The following is a 21,596-nucleotide window of genomic DNA, read 5'->3' on the forward strand; positions in this document are numbered from 1 at the left end:
TGGAAAGTGCCTTTTGTGATTGTGGGGGGCCTTTGTTGATGATCTCAGGCCTGTTACCAGTGGGCAGGTGGCCACATTGCCAAACCCACCAACACAGCTAGCACTAACTGTCCCCCTGGTTGGCAGTCCCAATAGAGAAGTTAAGGAGTGAATAAGCCCAGAGAGCAAACTCCTCTGTATGCTCCCTCCACAGGAATGAGCAGGGGAGGGGGTCATGGTCTCTGCTGTGCTGGTGCGTGTGCTGGACCTGTTCCGTGACTAATGGAGGCACAGCTTCCCCAAGGCAGTCTGGACATTTCAGAAACTCTCCATCCATTTTTACAAAAATTGTTAAAAGCTCTTACATGACACAAGGTTCTAAAGCAGCATATTTCTGCTCAGGGATGTGTGGGATGTGATGCCTTGCACGGCAGTTCTTTTGGGGGACAGTGTTCACTTGCCGTGGGCAGATTTAAACATAAATATCTGTCTATATTTAAACATGTATTTAGTGTTCTCGGATTTTCTTCTCCACTTTCAAACTTTGTCATTTTCTCAAAATGGGAATCAAGGGCTTACTAGTGACTGTATTTTTCATTTACCATACATACTTTTTGAAGCATTGTTTTGTAGAGTATTGTTTGAAGCATACATCCGACTGTAAGCTCTGTCCGACCAGTGATTAGTAGAAAGTTCCATAGATACCTTTAATTTAGTATTTCTCTTAGGATTTTGCAAAAAGTCCCTCAGTTCTGGTGGTGATTGTCAATACACTTTGTTTACTTTAGGGAGAAATTGCCTTCTGTCTAGGAATAGAGTGACTTATTCGATGGGAGAGAGGGAAGGAAAATGTCCCGTCCTATGTCGTCACCCACCCACCCCCACCAGCCCTCTCCCCAAACAGCCCATCCCTTGGCTCTAAACTTTCTCTGATATAACAGGGCCAAGGCTCATCCACTTTGCCTTGCAGTCTTTCCAAAGGAACATGATATAGTAGATTTTTCTGTAATCTGCGCTAATTGCGTGTGGCCCTGTCACCCTCTAGCAGCTCTGTCACATTCAAAGGTTTATGACCTGGTACTGCTTCCATGCTAGGAGATATGGTTCTTTAGCTCAAGTGATAGAGAATCATGCTTTCTCATCCGTAGGTGCCAGGTTCACTGGCAATAGGTGACCCAAACAGGGGCATTGTTACGTTGGCTAAGGTGTCCGTAACCACTAGATGACAATCTGTTCTCAGAGCCAAGAATCATGACGCCCAGCATTCCACAGCAGGAGAAGTCAAAAATCAGAAGACAGACCAAAAAACATGACTTCATCTATTTATAAAAATTTCATGATTTTGGGGCCAATATCGTATTTTTGGATGACGTTTTTGGACTTTTGGCGTTGGCAATACTCCACTTACATTAAACTTTGACTTCATTGTAGAAGATGATGGATGGCAACAGAGGAAGATATTATTTGAGTTTTAGCTTCAGTAATAAGAGGCACAACGGAAAATTGTTGGCAAAATTTCATCAACCAAAGGGTCCTTCTGATTCCAAAGGATGAGCCATATACCCAGGTCAATATATAACTCAGGTCTTATCCAATAATCATTCTGCTGACGGTCTTTTAGTATCTAATATCTAACTGGTTTCAGAGTAACAGCCGTGTTAGTCTGTCTTTGCAAAAAGAAAAGGAGTACTTGTGGCACCTTAGAGACTAACCAATTTATTTGAGCATGAGCTTTCATGAGCTACAGCTCACTTCATTGGATGCATACCGTGGAAACTACAGAAGACATTATATACACACAGAGACCATGAAACAATACCCCCTCCCGCCTCACTGTCCTGCTGGTAATAGCTTATCTAACTGTTTATTTATAAGATAAAAGAGGAAAGAGTTAAAATGGTCAAAGAAATCAAATACATATGCTCATTGCAAAGTTCTTGTATAGGTTTGTAGCAGCGATGGAATAAACTGCTAGCTTATAATGTCTCTGGTAACATCCAAAAGATTGGAAGGTCCTCAGTCCTTTGATTGTAATGCTCCTCTTAGTGTAAGTCCATAGTCCAGAGATCAGAGCAAGAAAGAGGCAAAATGGAGATGCTTCCAGTGCCTGTACTTTCTCCCATGTGGAGGGAAAACTCTCAGTTTTAGTTAGTGGAAAAGTCCAGTTACAAAATGGAGTCCAGAGTCACATGAGCTAGTCACGTGACCTTGAATGCTTCAGTGACTCAGGAGCAGCCATTACCCATATTCTGGCTGAAGCATCCTCAGAAAAGTCCATTGAGCAGGGATAAGCTTCTTCCATCGTCTGTTGTACGAGCTAAGTGTTCTTTAATGGGCCATCAACTTGAATAGACCTTTCACAATGTGCTGGCCTGACTGGATGTAAACTAACTACTCTGAAACCTACCTTGTGGGTGTTACCACAGGAGCAAACAGAGTTTGAAATATTGGTACACAGTCAATATTCATAACTTCAGATACAAAGATGATACATGCATACAAATAGGACAGTCATATTCAGCAAGTCATAATTTTTCCATTAATCCCTTACATGACATACTTTGTACAAGATTTGTTGCAATTGTATGGTGATATACATAGTCATATTTTAATAACAGAAGATCACACCCTCCACTTATGAAAAGTTGTAAGGGTTCTTAATGACTTGGTGGAGAGGACCTTGGTTTAGAGTCTCTGCCAAAAACACAGTGCCCCTTAATGCCCTTGGGAAAACACTGTTCTGCTCTGGTTGTATGAGTTTTCAAACCTGGCAAGTGTCTGAAGGAATGTTCCCAGCCACTTTGTTCCCTCCTGAAGTGGGGACTTCACTGTTACTCCCAGTGAGGAGGGGGAAGAGGGTAGGGGCCTTGTAGTTTTCTCTGTGTGTATGCATGCATGTACTGGCTCTTAGGCTGCTGATTACAGTGCATCCCATCAGTACTGGGGCTGTCAAACTAAGATTCCATCTGTTTTGAAACAGTCTTTAAGATTGGTTCTGCCAAACCCTTTCCTGGTAACATAGCTTTGCTGGGCTATGTAGCAAGAAGAAAATTTCTGAGTGCTTTTAAGAATCTAGGTTTGAAAACAGTTTTCCACCTCAGAACCCTTTACAATACCTATATATGTGTGTGTGAGTCCATTTTTGTTGAAGTAGAATAACATTTATGGGCTTCTTAGAAGTGAATCTTCAATGTATTTAACATTAACACTTGGCTTGGAGCCCTACACTTGACACATCAGATTATCATGCTGTCATGGATTATTCATATTTAGACACTAAAGCATGTAAAAGAAACCAAGGAGAGGTAAAGAAGCAGAAACTAACTTTCAAAACCATAAAATTCATCTGCCACTATGCAGTTAAATATATTCTATTTCAGAAGAGAAGGCTGAGTGGCAGGGCTTCCAGCAGAGACCAGGGATATTGGATCTTGGTTTTCCCAGAACTCAGATAACTAGCGTATTCTAAAAGAAATTTACTAGCTGTTTCCTCCTTATGTTAAGGCAGAGGTAGGTACTCTCAGTATGACACAGATGCTTAATTTCTTAAAGGACACACTTTTAATTGATTTTTAACAAAAGAACATAACCTTTTATTTCTGCTATATCTTTTATGAGCCAGGATGACCAGAACAGAACTCACCACTCCAGGTGGGGGTACACCATCAATGTATATAAAGACATAATGTGATTTCAGTATAACTTTTGCATTATATTCTTAATACATCTTAACATTTTGTTTGCATGTTTGAGTATAATGTATGCATGATTCGTTACTTGTTGCAGTTTGAAGATAATCCAACACTGGCTGTTCTGAATGAAAGCCAAATCACCAATTGGTGACATTTCATTAACAAGGCTTGCTGACAACCTACATTGAGCATTCCCCCATCCCCCCACCGCCCCTTAAAATTGACCTCCCCAGCCAGGCAATGTGCTTTAAGAGCCTGTGATCTCATGGTTGAGAAGCTAGGTCCCCAAAGGGTTACCTTGTTTCATTTTAATAATTCTTTGCACTCACATCCAAGAATATTTTGTTTTACAAAGAATAAGAGCTTCGTTAAATTAACTCACATTTGACACATTCATAGAATCATAAAATATCAGGGTTGGAAGGGACCTCAGGAGGTCATCTAGTCCAACCCCCTGCTCAAAGCAGGACCGATCCCCAATTAAATCATCCCAGCTAGGGCTTTGTCAAGCCTGACCTTAAAAACTTCTAAGGAAGGAGATTCCACCACCTCCCTAGGTAACGCATTCCAGTGTTTCACCACCCTCATAGTGAAAAAGTTTTTCCTAATATCCAACCTAAATCTCCCCCACTGCAACTTGAGACCATTACTCCTTGTTCTGTCATCTGCTACCACTGAGAACAGTCTAGATCCATCCTCTTTGGAACCCCCTTTCAGGTAGTTGAAAGCAGCTATCAAATCCCCCCCTCATTCTTCTCTTCCACAGACTAAACATCCCCAGTTCCCTCAGCCTCTCCTCATAAGTCATGTGTTCCAGTCCCCTAATCATTTTTGTTGCCCTCCGCTGGACTCTTTCCAATTTTTCCACATCCTTCTTGTAGTGTGGGGCCCAAAACGGACACAGTACTCCAGATGAGGCCTCACCAGTGTCGAATAGAGGGGAACGATCACGTCCCTTGATCTGCTGGCAATGCCCCTACTTATACATCCCAAAATGCCATTGGCCTTCTTGGCAACAAGGGCACACTGTTGACTCATATCCAACTTCTCGTCCACTGTCACCCCTAGGTCCTTTTCTGCAGAACTGCTGCCTAGCCATTCGGTCCCTAGTCTGTAGCGGTGCATTGGATTCTTCCGTCCTAAGTGCAGGACTCTGCACTTGTCCTTGTTGAACCTCATCAGATTTCTTTTGGCCCAATCCTCCAATTTGTTTAGGTCCCTCTGTATCCTATCCCTTTCCCGTTGCCTATCCCTACCCTCCAGCGTATCTACCACTCCTCCCAGTTTAGTGTCATCTGCAAACTTGCTGAGAGTGCAATCCACACCATCCTCCAGATCATTTATGAAGATATTGAACAAAACCGGCCCCAGGACCAACCCCTGGGGCACTCCACTTGATACTGGCTGCCAACTAGACATGGAGCCATTGATCGCAACCCATTGAGCTTGACAATCTAGCCAGCTTTCTGTCCACCTTATAGTCCATTCATCCAGCCCATACTTCTTTAACTTGCTGGCAAGAATACTGTGGGAGACCATGTCAAAAGCTTTGCTAAAGTCAAGGAACAACACGTCCACTGCTTTCCCTTCATCCCCAGAGCCAATTATCTCGTTATAGAAGGCAATTAGATTAGTCTGGCATGACTTGCCCTTGGTGAATCCATGCTGACTGTTCCTGATCACTTTCCTCTCCTCTAAGTGCTTCAGAATTGATTCCTTGAGGACCTGCTCCATGATTTTTCCAGGGACTGAGGTGAGGCTGACTGGCCTGTAGTTTCCAGGATCCTCCTCCTTCCCTTTTTTAAAGATGGGCACTACATTAGCCTTTTTCCAGTCATCCGGGACCTCCCCCGATCGCCATGAGTTTTCAAAGATAATGGCCAATGGCTCTGCAATCACATTCGCCAACTGCTTTAGCACTCTCGGATGCAACGCATCCGGCCCCATGGACTTGTGCTCATCCAGCTTTTCTAAATAGTCCCGAACCACTTCTTTCTCCACAGAGGGCTGGTCACCTTCTCCCCATGCTGTGCTGCCCAGTGCAGTAGTCTGGAAGCTGACCTTGTTCGTGAAGACAGAGGCAAAAAAAGCATTGAGTACATTAGCTTTTTCCACATCCTCTGTCACTAGGTTGCCTCCCCCATTCAGTAAGGGGCCCACGCTTTCCTTGACTTTCTTCTTGTTGCTAACATACCTGAAGAAACCCTTCTTGTTACTCTTAACATCTCTTGCTAGCTGCAGCTCCAGGTGTGATTTGGCCTTCCTGATTTCACTCCTGCAAGCCCGAGCAATATTTTTATACTCATCCCTGGTCATTTGTCCAATCTTCCACTTCTCGTAAGCTTCTTTTTTGTATTTAAGAGCAGCAAGGATTTCACTGTTAAGCCAAGCTGGTCGCCTGCCATATTTACTATTCTTTCTACACATCGGATGGTTTGTCCCTGTAACCTCAATAAGGATTCTTTAAAATACAGCCAGCTCTCCTGGACTCCTTTCCCCCTCATGTTATTCTCCCAGGGGATCTTGCCTATCAGTTCCCTGAGGGAGTCAGTCTGCTTTTCTGAAGTCCAGGGTCTGTATTCTGCTGCTCTCCTTTCTTCCTTGTGTTAGGATCCTGAACTCGACCATTTCATGGTCACTGCCTCCCAGGTTCCCATCCACTTTTGCTTGCCCTACTAATTCTTCCCGGTTTGTGAGCAGCAGGTCAAGAAGAGCTCTGCCCCTAGTTGGTTCCTCCAGCACTTGCACCAGGAAATTGTCCCCTACATTTTCCAAAAACTTCCTGGATTGCCTGTGCACCGCTGTATTGCTCTCCCAGCAGATATCGGGGTGATGGAAGTCTCCCATGAGAACCAGGGCCTGCAATCTAGTAACTTCTGCGAGTTGCCGGAAGAAATTATGCATGAAGGATAAACAAATGCTTTGTAGCTAACTTCTTATTTTCCCATCCCCACCTTCTCCAGGTAGCTGGGTCCCATTGAACTATTCAGGAATATTTGGTTATGCACCTTTTTTTCTGCAATTTTAAAATTTGGGTCACCCAACATTTCCTTTTCTGAGAATATTTCAGTAGAAGTTGTCGAGATGCCCCATATTTTGTGAAAGTTCTAAGTTCCTAATCTGTAAACTTTAAAGTCTACTTGCTTTTGATTCCCTCACTTATAAAGTAGGCTGCTTCTCTGATCGGATGTTAAAACATGAAATCCTCCATTCCATAATAAAGTCTCATAATTATTTCCCCAGGGCACCTTGTAGATAGCTCAGCAGCACTCTATCTCCTGGCAGTCATCTCCCATCTCTTCTTCAGTACCTTGAAGGCTGCTTTAATGAATCATTAGAAGTGTTGTAAGAAAATAATGCAAAAAGGGGATTTAATGCAAAAAGGGGATTTGCTGCTGCATGAGGATTCTGTCTGAACAATTAACTATGAAACCAGTGCATAGATCTGAAACTGAAATTCTTAGACAAAGTTTCCTGTGTGCAGTAGTGAAATCCGACCTACAGTTATCGAGTTATACACCGCCCAGTAATCCAAAATTCCTGGAAGCTTTCCTCAGTAGCTAATTATTTTTCTGGATCTTCTGTTGGTATTATGAGCTCAAAACACTAGGGAGGAAAAACGTTTGTACTTAGTTACAAATGTATATAAATGATCTTACAAATGATATGTGATTTGACATATAATACTGCCTGACAGGCATCTGATTTTTATTTACAGACTTTTTTTAGCATTGGATGATAGCTTGCTGCTTCTTTTCTGTACTCAGCTATTGATGGCCTGTTGAGAATTTCTGTTAATACCTTTTGTTGAACATCCTTTCACTACATTCTTATGTAGTATTGAGATAAAGACAGATTGCTGTAGCTTGTTTCTCTTTCCCTTGCATGTTAATTTCAGCCCTGGTCTACACTAGGACTTTAGGTCGAATTTAGCAGCGTTAGATCAGTGTAAACCTGCACCTGTCCACACGATGAAGCCCTTTATTTCGACTTAAAGGGCTCTTAAAATCGATTTCCTTACTCCACCCCTGACAAGTGGATTAGCGCTTAAATCGGCCTTGACGGGTCAAATTTGGGGTACTGTGGACACAATTCGACGGTATTGGCCTCCGGGAGCTATCCCAGAGTGCTCCATTGTGACTGCTCTGGACAGCACTCTCAACTCAGATGCACGATTGTTTGCCGTTGCTCTGACGCAGGGAGGGGCGACTGACGACACGGCTTACAGGGTTGGCTTACAGGGAGCTAAAAGGAGGTGGCTTTACGTCAAGGAGTATTTCAGGCAGGACTTCACGGAGGGTTCCAATAAGAAATGGTGCACCTAAGTTATTGTTCTTATTGGAACAAGGAGGTTAGTCTGGCCTCTGATTGATACATGGCTAGATTTACCTCGCTGTACCTTCTCTGTGAGTGACCGCAGTGTGACCTAGAGGAATGAGTCCCGGAGTGGGGGGGGGAGTTTGCAAATGAGTACAAAACAAATCTGGTCTATTTCTTGTTTTGATACACTCCATCTATCTTTTACATCTTTGGCTGGCAGCAGACGGTGCAGAAGGACTGCATGCCATCCTCATCTCTTGCCTGCCCGGCAGAAGATGATGCAATAGGACTGCTAGCAATCTGTATCACCTGCCTGCTCACCATAAGATGGTTCAATAGGACTGACTGCAGGACTAAAGAGAATGACTTGATCAAGTCACTCCAAATTTAGTCCCTGCGCCCATGTCTGCCCAGGCGCTCCTGATCGACCTCACACAGGCGACCAGGAGCACCTCGGACATGATGATGACGGCTACCAGTCCTATTGCACCGTCTGCTGCCACAAGGCAATGGGTTGCTGCTGCTGTGTAGCAATGCAGTACAGCGTCTGCCAGCACCCAGGAGACATACGGTGACAGTGAGCTGAGCGGGCTCCATGCTTGCGTGGTATGGCATCTGCACAGGTAACTCAGGAAAAAAGGCGTGAAACGATTGTCTGCCCTTGCTTTCACGGAGGAAGGGAGGGAACGGGGGCCTGACGATATGTACCCAGAACCACCCGCGACAATGTTTTAGCCCCATCAGGCATTGGGATCTCAACCCAGAATTCCAATGGGCAGCGGAGACTGCGGGAACTGTGGGATAGCTACCCACAGTGCAACGCTCCGGAAGTCTACTCTAGCCTCGGTACTGTGGAAGCACTCCGCCGAGTTAATGCACTTAATGCACTTAGAGCATTTTCTGTGGGGACACACACACTCGAATATATAAAACCGATTTCTAAAAAAAGACTTCTATAAATTCAACCTAATTTCGTAGTGTAGACATACCCTTAGACGTGAAAGGGATCTCCTCTGTAAAGATGAATCATTCTCTTTCACTGGGCTAAGTTAGTTCAGGTACCCATGAAACAAACAGATTTGCCGTGTGGTGTGTTTTCTGTTATTCACAAAGAGAGACTCCTTGATGAGTTTTCTGTATGTGACCTCCCTCTGCTCTTCCTGTAGACGTGAAGGACATTAGTTAACTGAGTCAGACAAGCCCTTCAAAAACAAGCATTTGTCAGATTGTTGATGACCACTTTTTGGACTGATAGCATTAATTTTCTCCCCTTTGCCTCAGAGTACCTTGCATTTATATGACAGATTTCAGAGTAACAGCCGTGTTAGTCTGTATTTGCAAAAAGAAAAGGAGGACTTGTGGCACCTTAGAGACTAACCAGTTTATTTGAGCTGGTTAGTCTCTAAGGTGCCACAAGTACTCCTTTTCTTTTTGCATTTATATAGCTCCTATCATTTCAAAGCACTTTTCAAACTACAGGAATCGTGTCAACCACCTCTGGGGGTGACATAGGGTAGGTTTTAATAGTGCACACCAACACTATAGAACATTTTAAGACAGGAAGCCAAGAGTGTCACAGCCAATTGGAACTTCTGGTAGGCAGAATGTCGTTACCCCAATTTCAATTTGAGCAGGATGTTGGGGTTAACACTTCACTTTTATATACAATGACTTTGGGATGTTTAATGGTTGTCAGAACCTTGGTTTTACATCTCCCTTAAAAGATGGTTCCTCCATCAAGGTATTGCCTTCTATCACTATGCTAAGACAAAGCACTTAATATTTAACTGTAAATTATTAACAGTATAGCCCCCCCATCTAGCTAAAACTGGAAAACCAAAAATGGGCTGCATATACTTATTGAAAGGCTAAATTATTTCCTGGTGCAACTCCATTGACTACAATGGAATTATGCCATCAGACAATTTGGACCTGAGCATTTAATGCCACATAGAACTCTTGGTTGGCAGACAACATGATGGTAACGTTCTTGGAGCTCTTTCTGGTTAGGAAATTCAGGAATTTAAACTGATGGCCTGTTTTGAGAGGTCTAACAGAGAACTCTCCCTACTTTGACAATCTGTGATGGGAACAAGATTTAGAAATATAAAATTAAGAACTTGCTTTGCTAACGTGCAATAGCAACTTGCTTTGTCTTTGTCTTCCATCCAAGTGCTGAAGCCATCCTGGCCTTGCTTAGCTTATAAGATCTGATGAGATCATAAGTGAGATGGCTGGAAATCCCTATTGCTTCTCCAAGTAGCCAGCAATTTTTGTTTTATGCTGATCTGACATGAATATATAAAAAAGGATGCTGAAGATGATTGATAAAAGCAAAGTAGTCCACTGGAGACAGGAATTGCTTTAAGGCTTTTGTTAGTTCTAGCCTGATGACTTTTAATTCTCTTAAAGAATTTTTTAAACTTCAGAGTGGATATTGAATGTTAGTCTGCTTTTATGGAGTTGTCATTTGGAAATATGAGTTTTAATACACTTCTTGTCACTAAACTGTTTATACATATCGATGATTGATCAGCTCCCAATTGACCAGTAAGCTTTCAACTTGATCCTAGTGCTAATGGAACTCTAAAGTGAAATAATTTATTGATCTGCTCTGTCAATACATATTATTTAGAAGAATTAACTGTAAAGAGCTTTGGGGTAGAGAGGCAAACACCATCCATAAAGACACAAGATGATACCATAACTCCACAGTGATATTGGAAGCCATTGATGTTGTTCCTTTTACTTTCATGTTCCTCCAAACACTGCTGTTGGGTTGATTCACTTTGTTTACCTTCTCAATAATACTGTTATTTAATATTAATTGTAATGGTCTACTCTTATATCTCTGTAGATGAGCATGATACTTTACAAACTCTCAGGTGGGCTAGGCATTGCCCCTAAGGGCTTCCAGTTGAGTATGAAAAAAAACCAAAAGAAAAGAGGAGGCATGAGGGTTGGAAAAGAGTCTCCTAAGAGATCAGTGATAGCAGTTCAGATTTTTTTGTAAAGTAGGGGAGGGAAGATGTGTGGCACATGGTAGAGAGGGTGAAGTTATGAGCATAAAGGACTTCTTGGAGTGGAAAAGGTAGAGTAGAAAGTGGAAGAAGCCAAAAGCAGTGTCATGCTACAGGGAGGTGTTTTAGAGACTATTGACTCAGTGGATTTGTTTGTTCCTCTAGTGAAATTCAAGTGAGTTTTGGTATTGATGCTTTACTACAGTTCTCCAAAGACAACTGTTGGACTCAGCCATTCTGTCCATCTTCCCTGCTGCTTTGCTACTGCTGATTGTAGTGTCACAGAGGAGCAGCAAGGCAATATTGTGCCATAGGACGATCCAGAACTGTTTGTCCCAGGGTGACTGTCTTGTTTAGAGGACCTTTATTGCTCCCTTGCTAATTATTCTGAGTTCAGGTTCCCATAAATGTGTCACATTTAAAGAGACCAAGAAAGGCCTCGTCTGCACTTGAAAAGTATCCCAGGGGAACGATTTTGTTGGAAGAGTGATTGTTTTTCACCAAAATAGTGTTATGGGTAGAACACTTAATATGGGTGCAGTTCCATCAGTATAAAGGTGCTATATACAGAGAGAGCTTTTTCCCTTCCTGTATAGCAATATGCCACACCAGTAGGAGCACTTTTATACTGGTTAGCTGCATCCACCCCAGGATGATGGATTGGTATTAACTATTCTGGTATTGTTATAGTAAAAGGAGTTGTAAGTGCAGACCAGCCCAACTTCCTGAAATGAAATAAATTCCTTTTCATTATAAACCTGCTCTTGAGAACCAAACATTTCCAGTGTCAAGGGTTATGTCTGCACAACAACTTGGAGTCCATGTGAGCAAAGCCTCCCAGCCCAAGCCAACGGGTTTGCGCTAGTGCTCTAAAAATAGCTGTATGGACAGCATGTGGAAGTTTCAGTTCCAACTGGAGCTCAGGCCCTGAAGCCCACCCTCTCCCTCGGCTTCAGAGCCCAAGCCACAACTTCTACGAGCGGTGTACACAGCTCTTTTCAGAGCACTAGCCTTTGCCCCACTAACCTAAGACTCTCAATCCAGGCGCACAAGCTCACTCCTGGGGCTCCAAGTGCTGCATAGACATAACCAAAGAAGTTTGGTAAAATAGGGTCAGTTATGACCAATGCTGTGGATATCAACAAAATGCAACATTAGCCATATACCATGGGACCTGGGAAAGAGAGTTAGGCTTTTATCTCCAATGCATTCCTGACTCTTCATACTTGCTGTCACTAGAAACAGTGTTCAGAGAATTAGCAGGGGCTGCGGTTCTGTATAAAGACACGTCGGGGCTCAGCAAGTTAAAAATATTGTGCAAAGGTTGGGGGTCTGCCCCTGTCTTCAGTGAGAGAGAGCTCTTTTTCTAACTAAGGGTTTCCCCCCCTGAGAAGGGCAGCATTAAACTTGTTCTCCTGTTGCTCTATTTTATGTTATAATGCTTGTAAAGTATTTAATCTTTTGCCCCTCCAAAACAAAACTTCTCAGACAATCTAAACCTCAAACTGTATCAGGACCCATTTGATTTTTAAACCTTTATGCTCCTCATGTGGGTTTAGTCAACAGAAAGGTAAGGGTTACATCCTCAGCTATTACCCAGTCATATCGGTATATATGGTGTATGCTCTGTGTGTTCTTGAAACATTCACTAGCCAGGAAGACTGGTACTGCTCTAGTTATGTTATTCTTTTCTCTTCCATGTTCTTTATTAAACACACCAGGTCTCCACAAGCCACAGCTCTCACATCTTTCTACTGCCCCCAGGTGTAACTGAGCTTAAATGTTTCTCTTAAGAAAGCCATTCCATTCAGGTCAGCTAAATAAAATTTGAGCTGCAGTTGTAAGTAATAGGCTGCCCATTCATTTTCTCTTTGATCTCCTAAAACAGAACAGAAACCAAATTTTCAAAAAACGTTTTTGAAATGCCTTGTCAGCGTCTTTCATTGCCTGATTATTTACCGTGTTATTGATCACTGAGGGGGGAAGGAGGTGTGCCTGCCTTTTCCAGAATGAATGAAATTTGAAATAAAAACACGTACTTTTGTTATGAAAAGTTATTTTAGTATGACCCTACTCTTGTATGTGTGTAAAATATAATGCATAGCCGCTGCATCTGGTGCTAAAACCGCATGGTATGATTTAGAAGTATGTGAGCTGGCTGGCTCATGGATAGAGTTCTCGGCAAGGACAAGTGTTTTAAGTGAATTTGGTGACATGATGGAAATACATTGAGAATTAGATTACCCCAAAACAATGTGGCCTCTCTTTCTACTCCAGCTAACGAGGAAAACCGTCCATTCTAACTCACTAGTAAAAGATAAATTAGTACCGGCGTGGACAAGCTTAGCCCAACTGATGAGCCTTCATTGCCAGCTTGCCAGGAGATTGAGGACTGCATCTACCTTGTGTAAAATAGAATAGATGGCAGCACTCTCATAGAACATAGACGCTACAGAAACTGTGGATGTCCGCTTTACATGTGATCCTTGTTGTGGAGTTCCATTGGCTGTATTTGACCTCAGGCTGCACTTTGATCATCTCTCCATTACAAAGCTCACTTTTTCAGATTGCACTAATCCTTTTAATTGTGATTGATTGAACTCTCATTTACTCAATTATTTTTATATCCAACACCATAGTGTACCCAACAAGGCTTTCAGGTGCTATCTTGAGCGAAACAAATATGTGGATCCCCACAGTTCAACCAAACCCTGATTGTAGGATCTCTGCCATAAAATGTTTCTAGGCTTGTCTCTAATGTTGTCTCATCTTTTTGTTTTATTTTGTTCTAATAATCTGCACTGTTACCAAAGTTGCACGCTTTTGCCTACTAATAGCTTATTAAAAGGAAAAGTGGTAAAAGGCTAATTGTTGAAGATTAGTGGAGAAAATGGGATCTCTGGAGGGTAGCAACATCCCATTCATCTGAAGGAGCTCTGCACACCTTGCTTTTCCGTTGTTTCAGCTTCCAGGTTATTTTTAGTACCAGCGATTTGATCCATTCTTTTTTTTCCTCCTCCAGCATTGCCATGGCAACAAAAGAAAATATGACTTCGCAGAGAGGGATATTGAAGTCAATACAAAGCAAAATGAACACCTTGGCCAGTATCCTTTCTGAAAGAGCTGTGCTGCGAGTGCCTTCAGGGAGAAGCGATCTCGAGACAATACATTCTGCAAATTGGGGTTCAACATATTTTAACAGGCAATGGCAATATAACACAGTCATCGTACGTCTACTGAGCCAAGGATTGCATTATGCCTGTACCACTCCATCAGTAAGATGTCTTGCTCGGATTAACAGTGATAAACTTAGCTGTTGGGTTTTTTAAATGCAACTTTGAATACTACATATAAGCCAACATTTAATTTTCATTTAGAGATCTAGAACAACAAAATCTAACATACTCCAACTACATACACTCTGCTAGAAGTATTATTGTATTTTATTGTTTTCCTGGCATTTTACTTTCAGGGACAAATGGCTGCAGTTTGATGTGGATGTGTCATGGCTGTAGTGCATAGCTAAATGTTTCCATGACCTGAAGATCCCCTTGTGTCTCTCAGACCTCTTGATTTTAAGTTTTTAGTTTGTTCGTTTCATCTCCCCCATTTCATGCTCCAGGCTAAAGAATGTGCTGGATTGTGAAGTCATGCGTGCTTACCATTTTTCCTACTATTTCTTCTTTTCCATTGTAGCAGCACAACGAAGGGCATTAGACTCTTGATTAGACAGAAGATATGTTCTGAAGATATGTAGCTTGATGAGACATAAATTTCAAGGGACTGTTTTTTAAGGGACTGGCAAGAACAAAAGCAACTCAATAAACATTAGCCTTAAAAGATTCTTGGGTGCAAAGACAAAGCTCTGAAGCTTGCAAACTTGTTGCAAATCTCATTTTTATACATTAGATAAATCTCAGCATTTTACAGGGAGGGCAGTTCTTCCCTCTATGTCATGCAGTAAACAGTCTTCATCTGTGGGATATGAGCTATTTTTGTAGCCAAACACCATCCGTTGTTTCCTTTACCATTACTAGTGTTCTGCTAAATAAATTCCACAACCTTTTGTATGCAGCTATCCCAGATTTCATGCTGGATTACATATAGGCTTCTGCATGAACACCAACTTTAATCTTTTCTGTTATCCTCTTCCTCTGATTGTTTTTTATTAATGAAGTAAAATTGTAATCTTGCTAACTAGCCATAGGACCTTTTTGTCACATCTGTTTTCTTTGTTTTGTGATTAGTTCTGAACTCTTTGCTTTGCTGCTAACGTCTGTGTATAGATCTGGGGTCTGCCCAGTTTTGATGCTGCTTGGTAATATGACCTTAACTCAGACCCCCAAAGATCGGTTTCCCGCAGTGAACAATCTGATTCAAAGGATCAACTTACGGAAACGGCGGGACTCTCTCATCCTGGGTGGCGTCATTGGCATCTGTACCATCTTATTGTTGCTATACGCTTTCCATTGACGGACATTCTCCTTAGACTCTAATAACCTTATCTGCTCCCAACCCATCAAGGAGAAGTGGGTGGGGGAAGTCAGTAGAGCTGATAAACAGCCTGCACATGATGGCTGGAATATCAGCATGATGTCTAAGGTTTATGGTGGCAGACTTTACAACACTGGTTTTGAGCTGAAGCTGCAGTATTTCTCCTCCCCTGCCAAAACTATTTCTCTTTCTTTGGTCAAATTTTGCTTAAATATTTTTTTTAATCCCCTGTCTCACTACAAGGTAAGTAATATACAACATTTATGAGAATCAGTAGAGAATCTTCCCTACTGGATGATGGTAATGAAATCTGTCATTGGCTGTTAAGTGAAACAATTGTTAGCTTCTCTTAGGTGGAATTTCTTCAGGAAGCCAGTTTCCCCTGAAGGCCAAGTACAGGACTAGATACTTTTGCCCAATAATAAGGATATTGCAGCTTTAAGCCATCAAGTTGGTTGGTTACTGAATACAACCTCTAAGTTTTTTACTCATGATTGAGCTATTACGAGTCATTTCTACTTAACTTGTGCTGTGAAAACTGTGCTCCTTCCCACAAATTCCTGAGACAGATAAGGATTGTTCAATTCACTTTTTGCACAGAAGATGTCTGAACTGCTATCTGAGGAGCACTTACAAGGTTTTTTGTGGCTTTAAGGGGACTCCAGGAAATATTTGCAGTCCTGCTTGGAAGAAGGGAGCATAGTATCCTCTCAGTTTTACCGTAGTATTAAGTCATTTAAAGTGACCAAATGCGCTTTCACCTGAAAGTAATCTTTTGGGTGTAAATATTTTGGTTTTGGCTGATATCACAAAAGGCTTCATAAAGACATAATAGTTTCAAAAGTCTATTTTAATTTAGATGAAAGGTATTCTAATAGCATTAATATTTTTACACTGTACGTAGGATGGAGTCTAACCTGTACGTTGGAAAGGGAAAATACATCGGTTATGCCTGATGGCCAATGTATCTGTGTGCAGAATTGTTAAATACATAACTCCTCATAGTAAAGAGTTAAATGAATGAGTGGCTGAATATGCAATTACGTTTTTCTCTAATATCTGCAAACACACATCCATAGATATTTTTTTCAATTGTTCGGTGTCTAAACACAGCAGAGATTTTAGATTGTTAGCAAAACCTCTTGGGTTTGACTCTGCAGATGAGTATCTGTTAAAAAAAAAAAACATCTAACGTCAGGAATGTCTTTGATATAGCAAATCTACAATTACAGGTTCTCTCCCCTTTCCAATTGTTCTGTGCCATCTTCGCCTGTCTTATAACCAGAACTAACAAAACTCTGAGGCACTGGCCTTTTTTTGAAGAACTTGATTAACTATTTGCACAACTGTCTTACAACACTCCCAAATTTAATGGGTCTTCCCATTAATCATAGTTGCCAGAGATGGTATTGAGGCCTTCCCCTGTCCCCAGGGCCTCCTCTGTGCTAGAAGAAGACAGGCCACCCACAACAGTTATCATTCATTTTATTACTAATTTTATGGTGTATGTGCAGTACCCTGTTGGAGGAAGTAAAGAATTGTGCCTGTGTAGTGTGTGAGAAACCACACAGTTGTATAAACTGTATCGTTCATTTGGACTTGAAAAAGGCTTATGTGCAGAATAACATCTTTGTGACAAACAGGCTACAAAGACTCTTTTTGTGGGTTATTTTGGGGATTAGAAGGCACTTGCAATTAATGCTAGTAAAACTGAGGTTTGCCTTTTTAAATAAGGGATGGTCATTTGGTTGATTGGGGAATATCCCTGGTTTTGAAATGAAGTGCTCATTAGATTTCTTGATAAAGACTGAAGGATAAAGGACATTTATTAATGAATCTCTGTATATCAAAACTCTTCTCCCCAATACTTTATTTTCTTTGATTTTTCAGAGGGCCCTGATTGGCAGTTATGCTCCATTAGGGTTTATAGGATTTGGTTGCTATGTAGTTGGCAATTATACGACCTGCAAATCGTAAATAAATACATTTATTTAATCTGATGACCAGTCTTTTTAATAGGTTTAATTGATCTGGTGCATTATTTAATCTTACTGTGTGTTTAAAAAAAGCTATGGAAAATGTGCAGATTGTAGCAAATATCAATCAATTTGTTATGAGTGGGGAGAAGCCGATACGTTATAGGGCATAAAGGAGTAGAAATACGATGATTCCCTTTGAAAATGAGACGTTAATATTGGAGGTGGCATTTCAGTGGTTGGCAGCTGCTCAGTGACTTTGATTTGGTGCTGGTGTTGAGAGGGTTTTGTATCAAATATATTTAATTATCCTAGCAGAATTGCCCTTTCGTGAACTACTGTCAGTCATGTACCTGACACAAGCAGGCATCCAGCATCTCTCTAAAATGGATAGAATGGCTGCCCTGGGGGGAGACTTGCTAAATGCCATGAGTCTCTCTTCTACCATGGCTCTATAATTAGGGCAGTGGACCTTAAAATAAGGGAGAGGAAACAGAAAACAGTGGGCTGGTTCAAGATTTAATCCCAGTCTCTGACCCACAGCTCCTCTCTTTGCAGCTTGTTCACCTGCCTCCTATTGCAAAATGTATTTCCATATTTTTTTCATTGCGTCCAGCACTTCTCCGCCTTTCTGGTTCTCAAGGCCAGTTAGAGGTGCCTGCCTTGGAGGTGGGGCCCATCAGTGGCACTGGAGGTGTGCTTATCCTGCTGTTTATCCACCAGCAGGAGCTGTAGGGAGAAGTTGTGGCCAAAGCACAAAAACAAGCTTAGATCACTTTCAAGACGCTCCTCAGTCTCTATTGCGCCTCAGAGGGGAAACGCGTTGTTGTCCTGCGGGGCCTCTATTGTTACTTCTTTCCACGTGCTGTTTGTCAGTGACCAGCCACCCATTGTAAAGCTGTCTGGTAAGCCATCGGCTCTCCTCAGATTCCAGAAAAAGCTCTTCTACCCAGCCCCAAACAAACACAGGAACATTTCTTCCTCTTCAGTCTCCTGGCCCACTTTCTGGCTAAAGTTGCAGCATGATTTTTCAGACTCCAGTCACCGGAACAGCAATACTGGTAACATCCAGTGCTGCCTGAAAATCCTGTCCGTAAGTCGAATGCACAGCAGTGAATTTCCCTGGAGATTTTATGGACGTTTTTATGCCAAATGAGTGTTGCCTGTTGATGCTGTGCCTGACAGCCTCAGTGCCAGACTGCTGTTCCTGCAGTGCCACTGATCACTATTCTGTATCTTTCACTAGAGAGTGCAAAGCAAGGATGCACAAAGGGTTTTATTTTATTCCCTCTGCCAGTCTCTGAGACCAATTGAATGTTCACCAGATCCCTCTTCATTAATAAGACAGGAAGGTGCTTTTGTTAATCTGAGAGTCTGCCTGCTGCTGAGGGGTGTAATGGAAAAAACAGCACTTTCATTTTTCAGTGACTCCCTGGCAAATTTGGGAACTTCTGAGCATAGAGTTCGGAATTCAGTTAGGAATTCGCACTGCCCCATTAGATAACCAAGCAATGCTTTTCTTCAGCTCCGTGCAAAGGTCCTCCTTTGACGGGCCCAATAAAATCGGAATGTGCAGAACATAAAGTTCTTCACTGGGTGTTGAAAATAAAAAGGCAAAAGTAGATCTCTAGGCAGTGTGTAGGTGTGAGACATGCATTGACAGTTCAACGGTCAGGGCTTTGTTCCTCCCGGAACCCTGAGAATTGCTGCACAGGGCGTAACGGCTGGCCTAGCGCTTTTGACTGTGTAGCTAATTAGCCAACACAGTTAAACTACTAAAGTAACTAAAAGTTGCTTCCCAAGCACCCTTGATGCATAACAGGATTTTTTTCCCTTTTGTTTTCAACTACCATTCAGGGCAGGGAAGGACGACACATGGCTTTGTTACAAAAGATTTCAGAATTATTTCCTCCTCTAGAAAGTGACAGAGTTGGTGTTATGAAACTCTGCAGGGAAGGGAGCATGTGCAGAACAGGAGAATACAACTTCAGACAAAGCTGAGCCATGGAGACATCTGCTCTTTGTGCCCTCCCTCTCTCTCCTCATGACTGGACGTTTGCCTTCAATGTGATGCTTTCAGCTTTGAATGAGTATGCTGTTGGTCTGCCCACCATTAAGAGGGCGGGAAGCCGTTCCAGTCACACACTCTCAAGACTAAAGGTTATTCTTTCTCATGGAAAATATCAATCCAGCCGCATGTATATTCTTTTCCAATTGCACTTTCTAATTTGTTTGCTTTTCAAATGGCTTCTTGAACCCTAACTATTTTATTGTACCTGTAATTATTTTTCTCACCTAATGTGCATTTTCTGTCTGTGTAGAAAAGCTTTGTTATGTAATTTAATAATAAATTAGAATTCTAAATGATGATGCTTTTTTGTTTCCCTGTAAGAGTCCCAGGCTGCCTACACCTCAGTTTTAAGAGTTGGACAAGACTTAAGTCATCCAGTCCATCTCTCTACCAATGCAGGATTGTTACCTAGAATAAACATTCTAATGTTTTTGTCCATCTTGTCCTAAATATCCCAAGCAATAGGACTTTTACCCCTTCCTATAGCCCCACTGGAAGGGTTTCTACATATACAGCAGAAATGGATGCCCTTCCTCCTATTTATACCTATTTGTTCCACTCTAAATAGTTCCTTTCCTTTCTTGATGTTTAAACCCTGCCTATGTTGTTAGACTTTTATTCCTACCCTTTTAGTTCTCTTTAGGCCAGATCTATGCACATAGCTCCTTCCTTGTCAGCCCCTCAAGCCCCATACTCGTTTGTTCTCTGAATCCTCTTGGTAATGAGGTCCACAGGATTTCCTCCACATCTGTGACTTGATGTTTATGCTGCCCAAAATTGCACTGGCCTTGTTAGTTGCCATACTGGGTTGAAGAATTACACCAGAAATGAATGGTGTTGGTTACTAAAGTAGACAGTGTGACAAAATGTGACAGGCATGCATGTGCTTTCTCCCACACACACACGTTTTGGCCATTCTCCTTTTTGCTGTGAGCATCTACATTAGAATCACTTCAGTATAGTGATGGTGGCTGCTTTGTCAGGATTTCAGGCGGTGGGAGCAAGCATTTTCCTCATTTCAGAGGGAGCTAAAAGGCTTCTGTGATCCAATACTATAAAGCGTTGATGACAACACAGGTGTTGGTGCTCATTTGGGCATTAAACTGCAGACACATGACCAAAAAATCGGAAAAATCCTATCTATGTAGGCACTGGTTCGAAATCCTTTTTTGTTTTTTCTCCAAGACGTAATCAATAGCAACTCAAGAAGTCTAGGAAAATCCTCTGCTTTTTAGATGCTTATGAGGTCATCAGCTCACACGGGAATTCAGAAAAAGTATCATTTAATGGAAACACAATGACCTCCTTCATCTACTGTTTAACATATTCCCTCCTTCCCCATCCCCACTGATGTTTAGACACTATGGATTCATTTTTTTCACTTCATTCTGTTTCACGCTATTTTCTGCAGGAAATTCTTAGTTCTTTTGATGGTGTTTTTTCCCTAAGCTGATTTTCCTCAACCTAGAAGTGCAGGTCTGTCTGCTTCCCCTCGTCTCCCCTCATGCCACCTGCCACAGGTCCCCTGGCATAAGCTTAGCTTTCACATAAATGCCAACCAGTCCTGCCATCCATCTGAGACTACCTGTCAGAGTGATAGAAATGGGCTGCTCCCTTGAGTATCTATCCTTTTCATTTGAATGCACAATGTGACACCTAGCCAGCAGGCTGTTGCCTGCTACTTCTCATGTTTGAGCAGAGTACTGGAGGGAAACCTGTCCATAGCCAGAATGGATTAGAGAGAGCTGGGCATGCCGTCACTTTTAGCACTTGCTTTCATTCAGTCTAGCTCAGCTTTGCCAGCTATGGAGATTCAGATCCACCTCTCCTCTTGGGGCACAAACCTCTCCCACCTGGCCTTTGAAGTGCATTGTTGCAGTCGGTTTGATCACCTGTTTGAACACTGATATAGCAGAACTTTAAAAATAGCTTATTTTCTCTTGTAAAGGACTTGATTGATTAAAAGTTAAGCAATGTTGATGTCTTCCTCCAGCCAGAGACTGCCAATGAAACGGCTGTATTTTTACAGCAGTTTAAATGAAGA

The 21,596-nt window shown here is 42.0% G+C and overlaps 1 protein-coding gene across 3 annotated transcripts in view; it reads left to right on the plus strand.

Moving 5' to 3' along the window:
• The window catches only part of GOSR1 (golgi SNAP receptor complex member 1), a 67,033-nt gene extending 47,185 nt beyond the window's left edge, over positions 1–19,848 (plus strand). For 2 of the 3 annotated variants that reach the window (XM_077836485.1, XM_077836486.1), the window contains exons 8-9: positions 14,034–14,116; positions 15,360–19,848. In XM_077836485.1, the coding sequence (XP_077692611.1) occupies positions 14,034–14,116; positions 15,360–15,484 (208 nt within the window). In that variant the 3' untranslated portion in view covers positions 15,485–19,848. The remainder of the gene's footprint in view (positions 1–14,033; positions 14,117–15,359) is intronic. The other variant, XR_013348248.1, reaches the window with a different exon arrangement.
• The last annotated feature ends 1,748 nt before the right edge of the window (positions 19,849–21,596 follow it).

The sequence above is a fragment of the Eretmochelys imbricata genome, chromosome 17 (genome assembly GCF_965152235.1).
Source record: "Eretmochelys imbricata isolate rEreImb1 chromosome 17, rEreImb1.hap1, whole genome shotgun sequence".
Lineage (NCBI taxonomy): Eukaryota > Metazoa > Chordata > Testudines > Cheloniidae > Eretmochelys > Eretmochelys imbricata.